Below are 21,882 nucleotides of genomic sequence, written 5' to 3' on the forward strand. Positions count from 1 at the left end.
GACTATTCATTTTCAAATTATAAAAATTTGAGATCTACAGAAAAATAAATAGTTTAAAGGGGTGCTGCACTTTTTTTGTAATGTTGCCTATAATTCACAATTCTTATGACAGACAAGAACGCATATCTTTTTTTTTAATGCACTACAACTCATAAATAAACGTAAATAAAAATAATTTTACAATGGAGACAATGGGAGCCATGACGTCATTGATGGCGTCACATTAGTGCCAAAAATCCAAGCGCATAAAAACTGTTATCGCGCGCTGATTCTCCACTTCGTGCGCGCGCGCGACACCCTTTTGCACGCGCTTGGTGCCTTTTTGCGTGCGCGCGGTGCCTTTCTGCGCGCGCGCCGTCTCGGTCTGTGCACTCTCTGTGTACTCCTGGCATCTCTCCTCGCGCTGTCATGTTTCTTTTTGGCACTTTGGGGGCGGGTATGCTTAGACGGCCCCTCCTTTCTGATTGGCTCTGAGCATTTTTCATATGACCAATGATTCTCCAGCGTAGCAACGTTGTAGCCATCTTACCTCGGACAGCTAGCCTCAATCATTACATTGATGTCAATGGTACATGTACTAATTAAATTACCATAACTTGCTCGATTTTCGACCAATTTACAAACGGTTTTGCGTTGTTACAAATCTTATTACATGTAGATATGACATAGGATGCTGTACCTATTGAAATTACCTCTTTCGCTTTAAAAAAAATGACTTAATTGTGCAACATAGTTGTGTAGGATCAGTGTTAGTCAGTTCTCTGATTATTTTAAACTGTTTCAGAATACATTATTAAAAGGCTATTTTTAACATTTTAAAAACAAAATTCAAAGATTATTTCATTAATTTTATGGCTGAATCAAAAGAAATTCCATAAATTAGAAAACAAATGTTCAAGAAGAAGTGAAAATATAAAATAATGTTATGGTTGGATGTTATTGCTGGTGGACCAGTTCTGGCTGAAAGATGTGATTATGGTGTTTGTTGTCTTATTATTTATTTGGGTCACATTTTGTATTACCCTGTATTGTGTTTATGTGGTATGAAATAACCTTCATCAGCACGCGACATTTTTTTATCCACTTCTTCCTCCGTAAATCTTGATACATATTGACGATGACCCGCCCTGCTATACTTCTGATTGGCTTTGAGCATTTTTCGCCTGACCAATCAGAAAGAAGGGGCCGTCTAATCATACCCGCCCCCAAAGTGCCAAAACGAAACATGACAGCGCACAGACCGAGACGGCGCGCGCGCAGAAAGGCACCGCGCGCGCGCAAAAAGGCACCACACGCGCGCAAAAGGGTGTCGCGCGCGCACGAAGTGGAGAATCAGCGCGCGATAACAGTTTTTATGCGCTTGGATTTTTGGCACTAATGTGACGCCATAGTCATTGCGCCTATTTCCATTAGCACAATAAATAACCATCCAAAAAGCACCAGAAATACTCCATTTCATTTTGTGACCTGGATATTCAGCATTAGAAATTTTGTTATTATAAGCGCTAACGTTAAGGACCTAGATTTAGCGGTGCATTGATCAGAGAGAGGTAACCACCTTATGTTGTTGTATTGACATCATGACCCAGTTAGCTGCTTTCTCGCCTCGGAGCTCGTGAAAGTGTATTCTAGAATATAAAGCCTGCCTCTCACCTGGATAGTAATATTATAGGGCAATTCACACCCGGAATAGTGAGACGACCTAAAAAGACGCTCCATTCCACCCCACTTTTTTCTTTGCGTGAATTACGAGTCGGAAATATCAACATCCTAACAGTCGGCATTCCAGCGAGAGCAGAAATTGTACAGTAAGTGATGTTAAAATATGTTTGTTGGCTCTCATGATGTCTGCAGTGAGTAGTAACCAGTGATGTTATCGAAGGAAAAAGCGAACGTTGTGACGCTTAAAATAAGCAAAATCTGTAAATATTACATGGTGGTATGAATGTGTGACTACATTACATATATACTTACCGCATGTATATAAAACAATGACAGAAGTGTTTGGATGTTTTTAAGCGCTTTATAGGCAGAAAGAGTGACTCCGATAGGTTCCATTGTAAGTGGACTTTTGATGGCATTTATTTACTAGTTAGAATGCATAAAAACAAGAAAAAACATATGTGTGCTTGTCTTACATAAGGATTGTGATAAAGGGTTTTTAAAACACTTTCATTCAACCGTCTTAAAAATGAACAATAACAAGTGGTTAACCGCACACACAGAAAGGACCAATGAAATTCCTCTCACAGGCTGAATTTACTTAACTCAGGGTCTGTGCGTGGTGATAAACGGAGTGATGATCCGGCAACACGTATTTATCCATGTTTTGCTTTAATTAACACCAGCTTGTTTGTTGAAAAGATGATTAATGCGCCAATAAAAACTGTATAATTGAATATCGCAACACCAGTGCAATCATGGGGGAACATGCCATTTTTATGAATTTTGTATTATCCTTATCATGCATAGTTATGTTTAATTTTAATTCACTTGACAAGCTGACTCTGCCCGTTTCATCCTTCTACAAAATAAAAAAGGAGGGATGACCACAACGTTTTGCTGTGCATCGGCAATGAGAGGCTTTCACAGCAAAAAATATTAAAACACTAATAAGTCAATAGACATTTCGAAGCATGTGTGTGAAATAGTAGTTGAGATATTTATCCGTGTGTGGGATTACATTTCCCTGCGATTGACTGGCAACCAGGGGTGGGCGATACTGGTAATTTTGGTATTGATCCAATATCAAGTAAATACAAGATTAGTATTGTCAATACTGATACCGATACTTTTGACTTGAAATGTAATGGTCATTGAATATGTGAATTTGACTCTCGTTAGTTTTTTGATTTAAAAAAAACGGGGAACATTTTGTTTGTATATCTAAATACAACAATATGTATTTATCCAGGGTAAGGACAAATAAAAAACTTTTTTTTATTTGCAAAGCTGACCTAGAAAAGAAGCAGCATTTACAGGACGGAAATGTTGACGTGTGATGATGATGTCTCGTCTTTTAGTTTCCTCAAAAAATTGCCCAATAGATCACGTTCAACTGTTAACAAATGCTATTAAGAAGCAGGGGTAAATGCGTTTGAACATGAATGAATGTTTAAAGGGGAACATTATCACCAGACCTATGTAAGCGTCAATATATACCTTGATGTTGCAGAAAAAAGACCATATATTTTTTTAACCGATTTCCGAACTCTAAATGGGTGAATTTTGGCGAATTAAACGCCTTTCTAATATTCGCTCTTGGAGCGATGACGTCACGTTGTGATGTCGCATCAGGAAGCAATCCGCCATTTTCTCAAACACCGGGTCAAAACAGCTCTGTTATTTTCCGTTTTTTCGACTGTTTTCCGTACCTTGGAGACATCATGCCTCGTCGGTGTGTTGTCAGAGGGTGTAACAACACGAACAGGGACGGATTCAAGTTGCACCAGTGGCCCAAAGATGCGAAAGTGGCACGAAATTGGACGTTTGTTCCGCACACTTTACCGACGAAAGCTATGCTACGACAGAGATGGCAAGAATGTGTGGATATCCTGCGACACTCAAAGCAAAGTCAAAGAAATCTGCCGCCAGACCCCATTGAATCTGCCGGAGTGTGTGAGCAATTCCGGGACAAAGGACCTCGCTAGCACGGCAAGCAATGGCGGCAGTTTGTTCCCGCAGACGAGCGAGCTAAACCCCCTGGATGTCTTGGTTCACACCGTCCCTTAAACTGGAAAGATCAGCTTTCAGGAAAAGAGAGCGGATGAGGGTATGTCTACAGAATATATTAATTGATGAAAATTGGGCTGTCTGCACTCTCAAAGTGCATGTTGTTGCCAAATGTATTTCATATGCTGTAAACCTAGTTCATAGTTGTTAGTTTCCTTTAATGCCAAACAAACACACACCAATCGTTGGTTAGAAGGCGATCGCCGAATTCGTCCTCGCTTTCTCCCGTGTCGCTGGCTGTCGTGTCGTTTTCGTCGGTTTCGCTTGCATACGGTTCAAACCGATATGGCTCAATAGCTTCAGTTTCTTCTTCAATTTCGTTTTCGCTACCTGCCTCCACACTACAACCATCCGTTTCAATACATTCGTAATCTGTTGAATCGCTTAAGCCGCTGAAATCCGAGTCTGAATCCGAGCTAATGTCGCTATAGCTTGCTGTTCTTTCCGCCATGTTTGTTTGTGTTGGCTTCACTATGTGACGTCACAGGAAAATGGACGGGTGTTTAAAATCAGGCACTTTGAAGCTTTTTTTAGGGATAGTGCGTGATGGGTAAAATTTTGAAAAAAACTTCGAAAAATATAATAAGCCACTGGGAACTGATTTTTAATGGTTTTAACAATTCTAAAATTGTGATAATGTTCCCCTTTAAAATTGACTTTTCAAGTGGAAAACTGAACATTTCTGCAACTTGTGGATGACAAAGCAGACAATAAAGAAGCCTTTGGTGTTGTTTATTTCTAAAATGTTAATCAATTATTACTGTCATTAGTTTTTAATTAATCAAAACAGCACAGTCCATTGACAATGAGCTCCTAGTATGTGCTTTTATTGCCATCCAGCATATATACTTTTAAGTCCGTGTGGTATCAAACAAGTAAAACATCAATTTGTTTTCCAGTTTTTGTTGACAACCTGTGATTTTTTAGATTAAAGTTACAAGAAACACCTAAACCATTGATAACAAATCCATAACAACAAATTGATTTAATCATATTAAAAAAAAAAGTCTCCAAACATCAATACATTTGCCGCAACTTTCTCAAAAAGCTACTGCGGATTCAAGCATTTTAGGCCGCAAAAATCACAAAAAAAGGGCAGCAAATGTTCAAATGGGAAAGTAACCCATCCCTAATCTGAATAAAAGTAAGGTAATTTTGCTAACATACTTTATGAAAGTACCTGAACTGCTAGGATCAAGAATTTAATTTTTCCACAAAAATATATGCAACTGAATGCATTAAAAATAACACATCCCCTCATATGCACATATACACCCAAAGGAAATCCACTCATATACACCCCAAAGAAATGTTAATTTCCACAAGCAAGTAATTTTCAGTTGGGCAATCCGGAGTTTACTCAATAATATTCCACCTAGCACAGCTTACCTGAATGTCTCCGTGTTAATACAAAATACACACTTCAAATATTCAACCAATTACAATGATACCTCTTAGAAAAATGTGGGCAGCCATAGTGCCTGCAAGGGTATGCATTGCAGAACAAACACATTCAAAGAGCTAAAGAAAGACGCAATGGGTGACTGGCCCCGGGGGCACAAATTGCACCACCGGCTGTGTTTTTAAGTCAGCTCCATATTTAGCGACAACTCCCAATTTCTCTTTGAATTCTTCCGACTTGCTTGTATGAAACCACAATTAAAACAGATGGCATTGTAATTGTGGACATAAATTCAGTTGATATGCAGTGAGAGATTACATTTTCTTATTTAAGGCATTCTGACTGTGCCACATCCCACACAGTCGTACAAAACGAGAACTGAATGTGGTGACATCTTACTCAGATGATAAGAACATTGATTACAGTTTTGCCCTATTTTAGATTATATAACTAACAACCATGAAGTTCCTTCATAAAGCCTCTTAGTATAGCGGATCAGTGGCTCCATTTGCATCATGGCGATGCAGCACAGAAGTACAGTGATTTGTCTAATCTCTTGTTGCATATTTCATCATTATAACCACACATTTTGAACGTGTGTGGTGGCTGCAAAAGTGTAGTTTCTCTCTCATACAGGTGACACAGTCTACAACAAATGGGAACTCGTTTTAAATCTCGCAAGGCGCTGGGCTTCATAGAGAAACTGATGATGGACTTTCATTATCAGCATCAGTAATCTGTGTCATTCATGTTTTGTGAGACTTGTCAAAAGATGTTTGAATAAACCCCTTTGGGTGCAAGATAAAACCTTCCTCTTCCCAGACAAAACTGCTGTGATGCACGTCCAAATTTCTTGATTACAAGACGACGGTGGCGCTGAAGTATAGTGGGGTGGGGAGGTGGCGTCGTGCGGAGAAAGTTTCCAGTTTGCTGATATAACAGTCAAGTGTGTCTATAAGTCTACTTAAAAAGCTTAGGTGTCTGTCGAGACAGCTGCGACACCCTCGTCTTATGATTCTGTCGAGACAGTACACTATCAAACCTTTCATACCGTTCCCAAGCTACATTTCCGGTGACAAAAGCTTTGCGAAAGCCTCCTGAAGGATTCATCTGTATCCTAATATTTCCAATCCAATTTAAGTGGAGCAGCCAGAGTGGTCTGTGCACTAGTTTACCAATCTTTGCTTTCTAAGACTCCGTGTGCTGAAGGCTTGAGGGGTTCAATCAATGGCGCTTTGATCTCGGCTGGAACCATAATTATTTAACATTGTTACAAGGATTTCTCTAATCCATCCTACCATTAAATCCCTTTTACACCCTCATCTTCTGCAGCCTAATCTGCATCTGGGTGCTCCATTTGTCTCTCTCCCCTCAGTTTGGCGCCTCCCTCCCTCCCTTGACTGCACCCTGACTTTAGAAAAGAGTTGAGTTCCATGTTGGAAAGTGTCTTGTTTGCAAAGAGCGACCTGACAGGACTTTCAGTGCATTATGCTTGTCATGTTTTTCACCGCGTACTGTATTGTGACAAAGTTGCTACAGTAGGTTCACATTGAAATCACTACTGTTGGTTCACTTTAAATTTTGTAAATTCAAATTAGGGCTGCAACTAACGCTTATTTTGACAGTCCATGAGTCAACGATTATCTTAACGATTAGTCCACTAATCAGATAATAAAGCGTACACATATTTAATGGCTCTAATTTTTCCATCGATTTCTAAATGCACCTTAAATTATTTTAGGCATGTGCTTACAAACAACAAAGATAAATATAAACATGTATTTATACTGTAACTGTGCTGCTCATTCAGATGTTACAACAATTAAAATGTTGTCCATTTAAAAGAAAGGAAATGCAACGTACTAAATAAATGTATTTTTTTTTAAAACAGTTAAAATGGCAGGAATGAAAACAAACAAAACACAAAATCTAACTTCCTGAAAAAGAAAAGCATTTTGTGATGATTAAAAAGCTGCACACTGGTTTATTGACTGTTGATTAACTAATGACAGTTTTAGCACTCTGATAGACTCAATGTGTAGAATTGCAGCTTTGATTATTTTATTAGATTGTATGTTTAATCTTATGATACCTTTGCATTGGTGCCTGTCTCTCTCTCTCTGTGTGTGTGTGTGTGTGTGTGTGTGTGTGTGTGTGTGTGTGTGTGTGTGTGTGTGTGTGTGTGTGTGTGTGTGTGTTCACGCGCGGTTCACCTTTGTTAAAGTACCTTTTTTGACGGCGTTGCAAATTGACTCAATGTGTAGAATTCTATATTTGATTGATTCTTAAAATTTTGGCTATCTAATAGATCAGTGGTTCTCAACCTTTTTTCAGTGATGTACCCCCTGTGAACATTTTTTTAATTCAAGTACCCTCTAATCAGAGCAAAGTATTTTTGGTTGAAAAAAAAAGATAAAGAAGTAAAATACAGCACTATGTCATCAGTTTCTGATTTATTAAATTGTATAACAGTGCCAAATATTGCTCATTTGTAGTGGTCTTTCTTGAACTATTTGGGAAAAAAAGATATATACAAATAACTAAAAACTTGTTGAAAAATAAACAAGTGATTCAATTATAAATAAAGATTTCTACACATAGAAGTAATCATCAACTTAAAGTGCCCTCTTTGGGGATTGTAATCGATCCATCTGGATTCATGAACTTATTTCTTCACAAAAAAATAAATCTTTAACATCAATATTTATGGAACATGTCCACAAAAAAATCGAGCTGTCAACACTGAATATTGCATTGTTGCATTTCTTTTCACAGTTCTTTTTGACAGACATTTTAGTGAGGGTCAAACCATCATGGCATGGGGGAAACTCTGGGTTTATGGTAATGAATGGAATAGCCTACTTGATTTGATGTTCAGTTTATGAACTTACGTTCATATTTTGTTGAAGTATTATTCAATAAATATATTTATAAAGGATTTTTGAATTGTTGCTATTTTTATAATATTAAAAAAAAAATCTCACGTACCCCTTGGCAAACCTTCAAGTACCCCCAGGGGTACGCGTACCCCCATTTGAGAACCACTGTGATAGATTGTATGTTTAATCTTAAGATACCTCCACATTATGCCTGTCCGTCTCTCTCTCTGTGCTTGTGTGTGTTTGCGTTTATTAAAAGTGCCTTTTGTTTTCGGCATTGCAAATTGACGCAGCTTTAAAACGTACTTGAATTAATGTAGACAAAGTTTAGCTGGCTTACTTTGGCTAAAATGATAGTTAAAGTGTGAGGATCCGTTGCCCGGATCATAGTTTGTTTACGTTTTGATTCACTTGTTGTTTAAGTTCTGTTTCAGCGCCCCTGTTTTGTTGTTTATTTGCCATTACGGCAGATTATTTTCACCTGCCTCTGATTAGTGTTCGGGACGCTCACCTGTTCCCGGGCACTAATCAGAGTTCACTGTTATTCTTATTTTGATCCTGTGTAGTGGACATTTCATTTTTTGTCTATTATTTTTCCGATTTTATATATGTTCTATTTTGTCAGAATTACGCAGAGTTATGCCTTTTTGTAAAAAAAAAAAAAAACACTGCTGTTTTCAAGGACCAACTGCAAAATATATATATGACAGCACTCCAGTGTTTTAAAAAATCTGCTGCAAAAAGTTTAGTCCCTCCTAAGCAGGGCCGGCCCGTGGCATAGGCCGTATAGGCAAATGCTAAGGGCGCCGTCCATCAGGGGGCGCCACGCCAGTGCCACAAATGTTGGAGAAAAAAAAAAAAGAAAAAAAAAGTTGGTATTATTATTTCTAAATACAAAAAATAATCCCACGTTAATTAAAATGCAAAGTAAAGCTTATTTAATAGAAATATTATTTGTTACAACATTAGCCCCCCCCCCCCCCCCCCCCCCGCACGGTGCGCCCCCTCCCTTCCCGTATCATGACTCTTTTTGGACGTCACCACATCAAAAAATCAACACAAGATGTCAAAACGGCCAAAACGGTCAGGTGCCCAGGGAAGAAAAAAGAGAAAAGAAGAGGAGTAGAAACGAGAAAAGACAGAGTTAGCAGGTAGGTAATGTTAGCCTACATGAAATTATTTGTCTGTTACAGAATGTGATAGTAACCTGGCTTTTTAGCATTAAGCTAATGTTACATGATTCGGCAATTGCTAATCAATAAATAGCTAGTTCTGTTTTAACGTCGGGTTAATATTGTGGAGGGGGCTAAATTGTTATGGAAAATAATAATGTAACGTTAGGTAATTACAGTACTCACCTTACATTCCTCAGGGACATTTGTATTAGATCTTTTAAGCAGGTGTTTTTTGTTTACATTGTTATTGCCTTCTGGTTAGCTAATGTTTGCCCTGCAGGTAATAGTCACTTGTCCACACCTTTATATATTAGGTATAGTTGTAAGTAAAAAAAAAAAGGTCAAAGACAAAGCTATTCGGTTTCTTGTGAGTATATACACTTCACTGCCGATGTGGGGGGGCGCCACCTAAAATCTTGCCTAGGGCGCCAGATTGGTTAGGGCCGGGCCTGCTCCTAAGTTTTGAACTAAATTCGCAGACTGGAGTCTCTCCAAGGTTGAATTTGGCTCATGGGCCGCCAGTTGAATACCTTGGTCTAGATAGTCAAATTTGATCATTTTATCGGCGCTCCGCCAGAGCCAAAGCTTCACCCCTGCAGGGCTGATCGAACAACCTCAGTAAACTATCAAATATCTGGCGTGTTCGTTTATTTGAGCGTGTTGTGTATTTTGTCTCGTTTTACGCTTTCTGTGATGTAACAACTTGCAAATGAGATATTTGTATTTGTGGGGATCCCTATTAGCTGCGCTCTTGCTAGCATACATGTAACAAACTAGCGTATAAAAAGTTATTTTCAAAGTCTAACAAATCAGATTTGATTCAAAGAACTCCGGCTTATTAAATAAATAAATGATAAATGGGTTGTACTTGTATAGCGCTTTTCTACCTTCAAGGTACTCAAAGCGCTTTGACACTACTTCCACATTTACCCATTCACACACACATTCACACACTGATGGAGGGAGCTGCCATGCAAGGCGCTAACCAGCACCCATCAGGAGCAAGGGTGAAGTGTCTTGCTCAGGACACAACGGACATGACGAGGTTGGTACTAGGTGGGGATTGAACCAGGGACCCTCGGGTCGCGCACGGCCATTCTTCCACTGCGCCACGCCGTCCCTTATTAGTGATTCCCAGAGCCCAAAAAAAGTCTGCGGGCTATAGAGCGTTTTCTATTCGGGCTCCAGTACTCTGGAATGCCCTCCCGGTAACAATTAGAGATGCTACCTCAGTAGAAGCATTTAAGTCCCATCTTAAAACTCATTTGTATACTCTAGCCTTTAAATAGACCCCCCTTTTAGACCAGTTGATCTGCCGTTTCTTTTCTTTTCTCCTCTGCTCCCCTCTCCCTTGTGGAGGGGGGGGGCACAGGTCCGGTGGCCATGGATGAAGTGCTGGCTGTCCAGAGTCGGGACCCGGGGTGGACCTCTCGCCTGTGCATCGGTTGGGAACATCTCTACGCTGCTGACTCGTCTCCGCTCGGGATGGTGTCCTGCTGGCCCCACTATGGACTGGACTCTTACTATTATGTTGGATCCACTATGGACTGGATTCTCACAATATTATGTCAGACCCACTCGACATCCATTGCATTCGGTCTCCCCTAGAGGGGGGGGGGGGGGGTTACCCACATATGCGGTCCTCTCCAAGGTTTCTCACAGTCATTCACATCGACGTCCCACTGGGGTGAGTTTTTCCTTGCCCTTATGTGGGCTCTGTACCGAGGATGTCGTTGTGGCTTGTGCAGCCCTTTGAGACACTTGTGATTTAGGGCTATATAAATAAACATTGATTGATTGATTGACTATGAAAATCCTTAGTCAAAGACAGCTCTAATCATTGTCAATTAGTTCTGTGCCTTTAGCAATAAGCTTGGTAAGATAGAGACAACTGTTGGTTCAATTATTTAAAAATGGGAGAAAACCAAGATCCAAAGCCTTTGCTTTAGATCTTTATGCAAGATCTTGCATAGAGCTAATAATTACAAGGACCATTTTGACAAATGTGCGGGGTCAGCCCAAAAGTGCCCAGAAGGAGCTTGGTAACGATCTCAAAACAACTTTGCCATAATGTATGGAGATCCTGCAATGTGGGCAAGGTTCTTCCTGCTCAAGAAGTCACACGTGCAGGCCAGTCTGAAGTTTTCAAATGATTATCTCAATGACTCAGACAAGGCTTCGGAAAATGTGAGTCAGACGATCAAATGAATTCACTGCATTTGGAATTAGAGAATTAATGAGTATGACCCATGAAACATCATCCCCACTGTCAAGCACAGAGTTATTTCTCTGCTATGGAAGACCTTTTCACATTGACTAGCTGACAAATGGGGCCATGTACCATAGAATCTCTAGATCGGTCTCCCAGCATGAAGATGTTCTAAAACATACGGCAAAGGCCACAAACAACTGGCTCAAGAAGAATCCTTTTAAGATCCAGAAGTGGCATAGCCAGTGTCTGGACCTGATTCCCACACAATATCTGAAACAAAAACTTATCAACCGACCGCCTCAAAACCGTCAGGATTTAGAGAGATAAAGTAAAGAGGACTGGCCCTTGTAGGATGCAGACAAACCTGGTGACCTACAAGAAAACGTCTTTATAACAAGGGTTTCTCCACCTGTTGAAATCAACTTACAAAAAGATTGCGTTTTGTAAGGCGGCAAACATACAAAATCACCAGTGGTTGTATTTCTATGAACAGCTGCAGCATATTCAAATAATAACCTGTTAAATCAATACTACAACGTAAACAGCATGTTTTGACCAATACACTCAGGTCACTGCAAGTAGTATTATTTCAGACATCAATATTATTTGAATGACTTTGGAGCCTAGTTTGACAACACTTGACAGTATGCAACAATTCATTCAGCAGCAACTTGACAGATTCTATACAGTTGCCGCTCTACTCTTGGTTTTAGTGTTTACTGACAGCTAGAAAAAGCTTTTGTAATAGGGGTAAAAAGCAAAATGTCAACATAAGGTAGCACACACTAAGGCTGGGGTATATTATATTCAAAAATGGGCATATGGGGTATAGTTATAGAGTTGCAAAAGTTACACAAAAATATGACTAGCACTATAGAAAAACACAGCACAAAAAAAATATGATTATGTAGTCTTATATAGAATCATTGTCAATATTCCATCCATCCATTTTCTACCGTTTGTCCCATAAAATCGTGTCGCGCACAAAAACATGGTTTCTCTCCATGAACTGAGGGACTTTGAAGTTAATTTTACTGTCTGATTCATGCACATGAGCTTTATACTACGATCACTTTGTTTCACTGTCGTTTAGCAAATAGTTGCTTGTCTTTGTTTCACCATGACATAAATAGCTGCACGGGCAACCGCAAACATTTGTTGAACCACCTGCCAAAGTACTGTGACCATCTGGTCCTCTTGTTTTCTTAGTATGACATATGTGCATTAAACCTCAAATGTTTTTGTGAAGGGTCGAGGTAAAACTGGGGGAAGGAGGTTTACTGATGGAGTCACAAATTACTTTTTTTTTTTTTACATCTATGTAAAGCTACATTTTCATGTTTGATGTCTTGAAAGGGGAAGGAAGGGGGTGGATGACAATGGATTTCTATTTTGGAGCATGAGTGTGTATGCAAGACCGTTCAGTAGATTTCATTGGCTGACCCCTGGCCAATGGTCAACTGGCAGCAGGAGCTGAGCAAGGTGGTCCATGCTGGCCGCCAGGGACGACCAAAAGAAAGGATTTGTTGACAAGGTGGGCACATTACTTCTGATCTTCTTTTCTGTCAGATTTTGCGCCTGGTGCATCTTCTGCATGGTGTCAAGATGTCATAGCTTTATAGTAAGACATGTTCTTTTTTCAAAGGGACTTTTAATGCAAGAGTCAAACTATTCAGTCATATTAATCACTGGAATTTATATTTATCTTTTGTGACTTGAATAAGTATTAGTTTTTGTTATCTATGGGTGTTCTCATTCATCCAGGTCAATGTATTCTCAGGCAATTCAATTGATGGCAACTGGGCTGTTCACCTTGTCTTAGAAACTGAACTGTTCAATTTGACTAAGAAACTAGACCGTTCAGTTTGTCTTTGAAAATGAAGAGTCCAGTTGCGATCGATTGAATCCACTGGTGATATTTAACCAGTTGTTTTTATGGCTCTCTGTTGAATTGTTGAATTTTTGAGTGCCACCTTTCAACAAAGCTCTGTTTGCAGTTACTTGATGCTTACATTACTATGAATGCCCTGCCTACTTCCAGACTGTTGCTCAGAAAAAGTGCTCCGCCACTCCCTCCTACTGCTCTTTTTGAAGATCCTGCCTGTCCAACCTCACCAACTAGGTACCATGTTTATGGTCTAGCTTTAAAGGGGAACATTATCACCAGACCTATGTAAGCGTCAATATATACTTTAATGTTGCAGAATAAAGACCATATATTTTTTTAACCGATTTCTGAACTCTAAATGGGTGAATTTTGGCGAATTAAACGCCTTTCTATTATTCGCTCTCGGAGCGATGACGTCATGACGTCACATCGGGAAGCAATGCGCCATTTTCTCAAACACATTACAAACACCGAGTCAAATCAGCTCTGTTATTTTCCGTTTTTTTCGACTGTTTTCCGTACCTTGGAGACATCATGCCTCGTCGGTGTGTTGTCAGAGGGTGCAACAACACGAACAGGGACGGATTCAAGTTGCACCAGTGACCCAAAGATGCAAAAGTGGCAAGAAATTGGACGTTTGTTCCGCACACTTTACCGACGAAAGCTATGGTACGACAAAGATAGCAAGAATGTGTGGATATCCTGCGACACTCAAAGCAGATGCATTTCCAACGATTAAGTAAAAGAAATCTGCCACCAGACCCCCAGGAAAAGAGAGCGGATGAGGGTATGTCTACAGAATATATTAATTGATGAAAACTGCGCTGTCTGCACTCTCAAACTGCATGTTGTTGCCAAATGTATTTCATATGCTGTAAACCTAGTTCATAGTTGTTAGTTTACTTTAATGCCAAACAAACACATACTAATCGTTGGTTAGAAGGCGATCGCCAAATTCGTCCTCGCTTTCTCTCGTGTCGCTGGCTGTCGTGTCGTTTTCGCTTGCATACGGTTCAAACCGATATGGCTCAATAGCTTCAGTTTCTTCTTCAATTTCGTTTTCGCTACCTGCCTCCACACTACAACCATCCGTTTCAATACATGCGTAATCTGTTGAATCGCTTAAGCCGCGGAAATCCGAGTCTGAATCCGAGCTAATGTCGCTATAAACTTGCTGTTCTATCCGCCATGTTTGTTTGTATCGGCATCACTATGTGACGTCACAGGAAAATGGACGGGTGTATATAACGATGGTTAAAATCAGGCACTTTGAAGCTTTTTTTAGGGATATTGCGTGATGGGTAAAATTTTGAAAAAAACTTTGAAAATTAAAATAAGCCACTGGGAACTGATTTTTAATGGTTTTAACCCTTCTGAAATTGTGATAATGTTCCCCTTTAAGTCAACAGCCCGGCAACACCGTGTACCCTTAGATGTGTTAGCATCTTTGCCATGGATGTATTGACTGAGGTCACTGACAGTTTCAAACAATGCTTTAGCTACTTAGCCTGGAATATGAATTCAGTCTTTAGGGTTATAATACAGTGAGAGCAAGTGCTAATTTAACGGCAGACATACAGTATCAGTATAAATTACTCCGAACTACTGCGCTGTTAATAAACCATGGATCCCCATGCCATTGTAACGTGGGTGTGGTTTACATGCTCAAGCACTTTGATAAGGCTGGTAACAAGTTCATTAGCAAAGTTCGCTAGTTAAAACATGCCATTTCCAATTAGCCTGAAGGAGAGCAAGTTGAGGGAAATGAGGGAGACCGAGTCAGATTCCTATCACCGCCAGTCCATGAAAATGGAAAGAATAGCATGACACGCTATCTTTCCAAATCAACGGCTGATTGCAAAAGTGCCATGACGAGAAATGAACATGAGACGGAAGATCAGCGTGCAGATTTGCTTAAGGACATACTTGTAAAGACAAGGGGAGAGAAAGGGAGCTTGCTGGGTGTTCCACATCAGAGACTCGGCACTCTGAACAACAGAGACAGCTATCAGATTAATATTGAGTCATCGTGCATGCTACTCTGCTGATGCAGACGACGAGACAATCAGAGAACAAGGACCAATCACGGACAGCCACTTGATATGTGCAAAGTGGAGATGAAATGCAGCGAGTAAAAAAAGAAGAAATGTTCAATTACAGGATGTGGGTTGTAAAGGCTTTTGTTGTTACTCAGCAAAAGGGAAAGTGTACTGAGGTGTTTCAATAGAATCACCAAAGCAGGTGGGCATGTTCCGAGTTAACCCACCTCATTAAAAGGCTTGTCTCTCTTTTTATGGAACGGCCATTACACATCCTATTCAGATGCACACGTGGCATGATTAAAAATTATCTGCGGGTGATCATAATCACACCTGCTTCAACTTAAGCCAAAGAATAACAAAGAACTTTTTGAATGTGGAACTATCTGAACATTTACAAAGAGATTAAAGGCTAGACATTCGCAAACTAAATAAATTTGCTTTTAATCGCTCTGAACAGGAAGTCATGTCTTTTCAAATGGCCCTATCTGATTGTCTGATTCGCCTCTTTATTCAAATTATAACATGCCCATCTGACTTTTGCAACACAATGGGAAAAATTAAAAAGGGAAATGACCTTTCATGGCAGCCCTGATGGCAGAGTGAATGGCATTATTATGCTGCAAGATTAATTTCTGCCTACTCTGTGCAGCCTAATGAAAAAACAGAGGAAAGAGAGGTTTACTCAGTATTATGGTGGCATACGGTATACTGAGAAACATATGTATGGAAACATGTTGATTTCAAACAAGATTTTCTTTTAAAGCCTTGGTCTCAAGATGTAGCCAGAGCCCCGATGTGGCCATTTTTTTAGGATGTAAAACCGCCGAGATTAGGACAGTGTGTGGAAGAATGCTGCTTGATAGCTCAGAACCACTCAGGCTGTGCTTCAGTAAAACATGAAATGGGCAACCTGTCTCACATCACCTCTTCACCAGTTCAATTAAGTGCAGTGTATGCAAGAGACGAGTGTCTGCCAGTCCAGCACTGTCTTTCTGAGCCTGTAAATTTCATTCCGATGGTTAAATAGACGCAAAAATTACAGTCCTACATCTGACCGTGCTATATCCACTCCTCCTTTTAAAAGTCATATTTTTAAGCTCAGCATTTCTCGGGCCCGTACTGTCTTTTCTCCGCATGTGATGCCTTCTTTTTGTCATGGCCCCCATAGTTCTGAGCTGACCCCCTCAGCCCTGTCTCCTGACTGATCACAGTGATGGTTTATTACTGTCATCCTAGCACTCTTATCTTTAGCCAGCAATGCTCATTTCCTTCCCCAGATTTAAATGCAAATGTGAAATTTAATGATAAATGCATTATCTGATAGGTGCGATAACACTGATTCACTGTCAGTATAAAATACACACCCCGGGGGGCTTTGAGCTAGCAAGCACAACTTGCCCAAATCCACTTTTTTCTCTCTCACTCTTTTTTTCCCTTCTCTCTCGTTTCACAATCGCTTATACCTGCAATAAATTCTTGAGGTCATTTTATACATTAAATGGAATCATGTTTTGAGTGTTCAGCAGTGTGCTTGCTGAGGCGTAATTGTCATGCAACTATCGTGTTCAATGTATTATCAATCCGTTAGTCACCTTTAGTAGAATGGAAAAGACGACTTAACAGCAGTTAGACATCAGTTCTTCCTTTTTGGAATCTTAAAGGGGAACATTATCACAATTTCAGAAGGGTTAAAACCATTAAAAATCAGTTCCCAGTGGCTTATTTTACTTTTCGAAGTTTTTTTCACAATTTTACCCATCACGCAATATCCCTAAAAAAAGCTTCAAAGTGCCTGATTTTAACCATCGTTATATACACCCGTCCATTTTCCTGTGACGTCACACAGTGATGCCAATTCAAACAAACATGGCGCATAGAACAGCAAGATATAGCGACATTAGCTCGGATTCAGACTCGGATTTCATTGGCTTAATCGATTCAACAGATTACGCATGTATTGAAACGGATGGTTGTAGTGTGGAGGCAGGTAGCGAAAACGAAATTGAAGAAGAAACTGAAGTTATTGAGCCATATCGGTTTGAACCGTATGCAAGCGAAACCGACGAAAACGACACGACAGCCAGCGACACGGGAGAAAGCGAGGACGAATTCGGCGATCGCCTTCTAACCAACGATTGGTATGTGTTTGTTTGGCATTAAAGGAAACTAACAACTATGAACTAGGTTTACAGCATATGAAATATGAGAGTGCAGACACCCCAGTTTTCATCAATTAATATATTCTGTAGACATACCCTCATCCGCTCTCTTTTCCTGAAAGCTGATCTGTCCAGTCCAGTTGGAAATGCATCTGCTTTGAGTGTCGCAGGATATCCACACATTCTTGCCATCTCTGTCGTAGCATAGCTTTCGTCGGTAAAGTGTGCAGAACAAACGTCCAATTTCTTGCCACTTTCGCATCTTTGGGCCACTGGTGCAACTTGAATCCGTCCCTGTTCGTGTTGTTACACCCTCCGACAACACACCGACGAGGCATGATGTCTCCAAGGTACGGAAAACAGTCGAAAAAACGGAAAATAACAGAGCTGATTTGACTCGGTGTTTGAGAAAATGGCGGATTGCTTCCCGATGTGACGTCATGACGTCATCGCTCCGAGAGCGAATATTAGAAAGGCGTTTAATTCACCCATTTAGAGTTCGGAAATCCATCCATCCATCCATTTTCTACCGCTTATTCCCTTTTGGGGTCGCGGGGGGCGCTGGAGCCTATCTCAGCTACAATCGGGCAGAAGGCGGGGTACACCCTGGACAAGTCGCCACCTCATCGCAGAGTTCGGAAATCGGTAAAAAAAATTTTATTTTTTTTATTTTTATTTTTTAATTTTTTTTTTTTAATTTTTTTTTTTTTTTAACCGAGTTCGGAAATCGGTTAAAAAAAATATATGGTCTTTTTTCTGCAACATCAAGGTATATATTGACGCTTACATAGGTCTGGTGATAATGTTTCCCTTTAAAAAGAGAACAATGTTGCTTTTGAAGAAAAGTATTGTGAATGGTACCTGGGTTTTCGGCAAAAATCGTGGCCAACATTTTGTCCCAGTTTTCCAATACTGTCTCGGTTACTCGAAGGCTAAACATCGCACGTAACAAACTACACAAACCTATCCATAGTGACCAATCAAGGAAAACAGCAAAAGTGACCACTAAAGACAGGTGGGGATTATATGCAGGTTGTTGCAATGACAAACCCACACGTTGACCATTAACTTACCCCTACATTCTGTAGAGTGAGCTTGCATTGCAGCTGAAAGCTTTTACTGTACGTTTTCACTCTAGTTAATGTGTCAACTTCCACCAGGTCTACTGCATCCTAGCTGCGACGCTACAGAGCTCTGAGCAGCAAATACGCACGACTTTTTATCGGATGCCTCAGCAAAATCGTAGCAATTTCGCACAATTAGGTTAGAGCGGGACAGGAAGCAGGACACAAAACTAAACAAATCCGGTTGGTTTTTAGAATGAAACGTCCCGTGTTTAATGATCGCTTACCTGACCATGTTAAAATCACACAAATAAACAAGAAAAAAAAAGACAAACGTAGGCAAGTCCACCCCTTTTCTCCTTCTCCAGTTGGATATTAAAGTTAAAGTTAAAGTACCAATGATTGTCACACAAACACTAGGTGTGGTGAAATTTGTCCTCTGCATTTGACCCATCTCCTTGTTCACCCCCCTGGGAGGTGAGGGGAGCAGTGGGCAGCAGCGGTGCCGCGCCCGGGAATCATTTTTGGTGATTTAACCCCCAATTCCAACCCTTGATGCTGAGTGCCAAGCAGGGAGGTAATGGGTCCCATTTTTATAGTCTTTGGTATGACTCGGCCGGGGTTTGAACTCACAACCTACCGATCTCAGGGCGGACACTCTAACCACTAGGCCACTGAGTAGGATATATTACTTGTTTGTTGTTGAAATTATCCCACATACCAATTGTCTCACGCAAAATTTCACAGTGAAAACTTGTCGACGACGTCACTACTGTTGTTAAACGGAGCCGCTCTGCTATGGAGAGAATCACACAGCAACTAAGATCCCCATGTGTTGGTGGGAAGAATAAGCTACAATGGGGCCAAAGTAAGTTATAAATAATGATAAATGGGTTATACTTGTATAGCGCTTTTCTACCTTCAAGGTACTCAAAGCGCTTTGACAGTATTTCCACATTCACCCATTCACACACACATTCACACACTGATGGCGGGAGCTGCCATGCAAGGCGCTAACCAGCAGCCATCAGGAGCAAGGGTGAAGTGTCTTGCCCAAGGACACAACGGACGTGACTAGGATGGTAGAAGGTGGGGATTGAACCCCAGTAACCAGCAACCCTCCGATTGCTGGCACGGCCACTCTACCAACTTCGCCACGCCGTCCCCAGTTGTGCATGCCAGCACTTTGATAAAGAAGGTGAGAAACACTATTGAATTAAAGAAAGTTCTGCTAGTAAAGTATGAAGGTGTGGTCTGCTCATCACCAGCTTTACAAACAAGTCTTAAAAAAGTGGTGTTAATTCTTAACTTACCGATTTATTTGTCATTTATATGTATGTTGCATCGGTTTCTACATGTAAAACTATAATTATTCTCTTTAAAAAGTGTTTTGTGTTATTTGTGGGCGTTGATTGGATTTACATTCTTTCTCATGGGCTTCGATTTTCATTTGATTTTACATTTTGTCTAACATTTTTGGAACGGGTCGATAACAAAAAGGTACCATTGTATATGTTTTAACTAAATACTGTCTAAATAACATAAACTTATGACAAGTGTGCTATTCATTAATTGTATACTTAGTGTGACGTGCATTGTATGTGATTTAATAACTTTGGCCTATTAAAGGCTTTATCTAAGATAATATTTTTCTTGCTTACTTGGACCATCCCATTCGTCCAGCCCCACTGCAGCATGCCTTGTCTTCTCAGCCTGGCCGTCCACCTCTGGGTCTCCTGTTTCTCGATTGCCGTCCTCCTCCCCTGCAAGCCACAAAAGTGCAACAAAATCAGACACAACACAACTAATCTTGTGTATGTTTGTCAGAAATTGTACAGTGACAAAAATCGTATGTATCATAATCATATGGCAGTAGTGATGCGACACCTTCCTAATTCCTCACATGACTGTGTGTTCAGTCTTATGCATTGGGCATTATTAGCACATCAGTAGTGAGCTCACCAGGTCCAGCTGCACACTTACATGTAAAAGGATTTCCCATGAGTACTCGCAGGAACAGGAGGAAGCACCAGAGAACAGGAAGGAAAGCAATGTGCGGGGGAGAGGTGGCTATTTATTACCGTTTGATCTACTGTGGAGTAAGAATGTGTGTTATAGGATGCTGGGCTGACTTAAAGTCTCTGGATTCAGGGATATTTGGGTGTCTCGTTCCAGCATGTAAGTGCCTAAAGTCCTTGTTAAAGACACTCCATCTCCAAATGTCCAACAGTGCCAGTTATGGGAGAGCTTAGTGATTAATCTTGAACGCACTTACTGAAAGTAACAAGTGTTTGCCTGCTCAGTTCACTACAGTAAACACAGCTTCTACTCAAAGTTGAAATCAGGTAGTTGATGGTAGTTGTTAAATAAGTCAAATGTGCCTTAAATCCCAATAAATAGTATAATAAAATCATGAAATCATTGTAATAGACAATATATTCCTACCTGTGGTATTACTAAAACATAAAATGTTACAATATACCTCGGAGTCTTGTTCACGAGTGGGGGAAGAGTGGATCGTGAGATCGACAGGCGGATCGGTGCGGCGTCTTCAGTAATGCGGACGCTGTATCGATCCGTTGTGGTGAAGAAGGAGCTGAGCCGGAAGGCAAAGCTCTCGATTTACCGGTCGATCTATGTTCCCATCCTCACCTATGGTCATGAGCTTTGGGTCATGACCGAAAGGACAAGATCACGGGTACAAGCGGCCGAAATGAGTTTCCTCCGCCGAGTGGCGGGGCTCTCCCTTAGAGATAGGGTGAGAAGCTCTGTCATTCGGGGGGAGCTCAAAGTAAAGCCGCTGCTCCTCCACATCGAGAGGAGCCAGATGAGGTGGTTCGGGCATCTGGTCAGGATGCCACCCGAACGCCTCCTTAGGAAGGTGTTTCGGGCACGTCCGACCGGTAGGAGGCCACGGGGAAGACCCAGGACACGCTGGGAAGACTATCTCTCCCGGCTGGCCTGGGAACGCCTCGGGTTCCCCCGGGAGGAGCTGGACGAAGTGGCTGGGGAGAGGGAAGTCTGGGCTTCCCTGCTTAAGCTGCTGCCCCCGCGACCTGACCTCGGATAAGCGGAAGAAGATGGATGGATGGATGGAAAATGTTACAATATCATTGGACAAGTGATGAAGGCCTATCACGTGGAATGGTGTTTAAGTACAAGTAGCTTGTCAGAAAGCAGGTGACCGAGTAAAAAAACAATCTGCCTTTTATTATCATTCTCTGCTTTTTGATAAAATTAAACAAATGATGTTGCAGCAACGTAAACATGTTGTCGCAGCCAAACCATAACGGAAGCTGCTGAAGGTGTCATTAAAAGACACCAGTTGA

General features: G+C 40.8%; 1 protein-coding gene across 1 annotated transcript in view; it reads right to left on the minus strand.

Annotated features, from left to right (window-relative positions):
• zfpm2a (zinc finger protein, FOG family member 2a) overlaps positions 1–21,882 on the minus strand; it is a 321,980-nt gene that overhangs the window by 230,152 nt on the left and 69,946 nt on the right. The window contains exon 3 of the mRNA XM_061949110.2: positions 20,215–20,316. Coding sequence (XP_061805094.2) covers positions 20,215–20,316 — 102 coding nt within the window. The remainder of the gene's footprint in view (positions 1–20,214; positions 20,317–21,882) is intronic.

Source organism: Nerophis lumbriciformis, linkage group LG04, assembly GCF_033978685.3.
Source record: "Nerophis lumbriciformis linkage group LG04, RoL_Nlum_v2.1, whole genome shotgun sequence".
NCBI lineage: Eukaryota > Metazoa > Chordata > Actinopteri > Syngnathiformes > Syngnathidae > Nerophis > Nerophis lumbriciformis.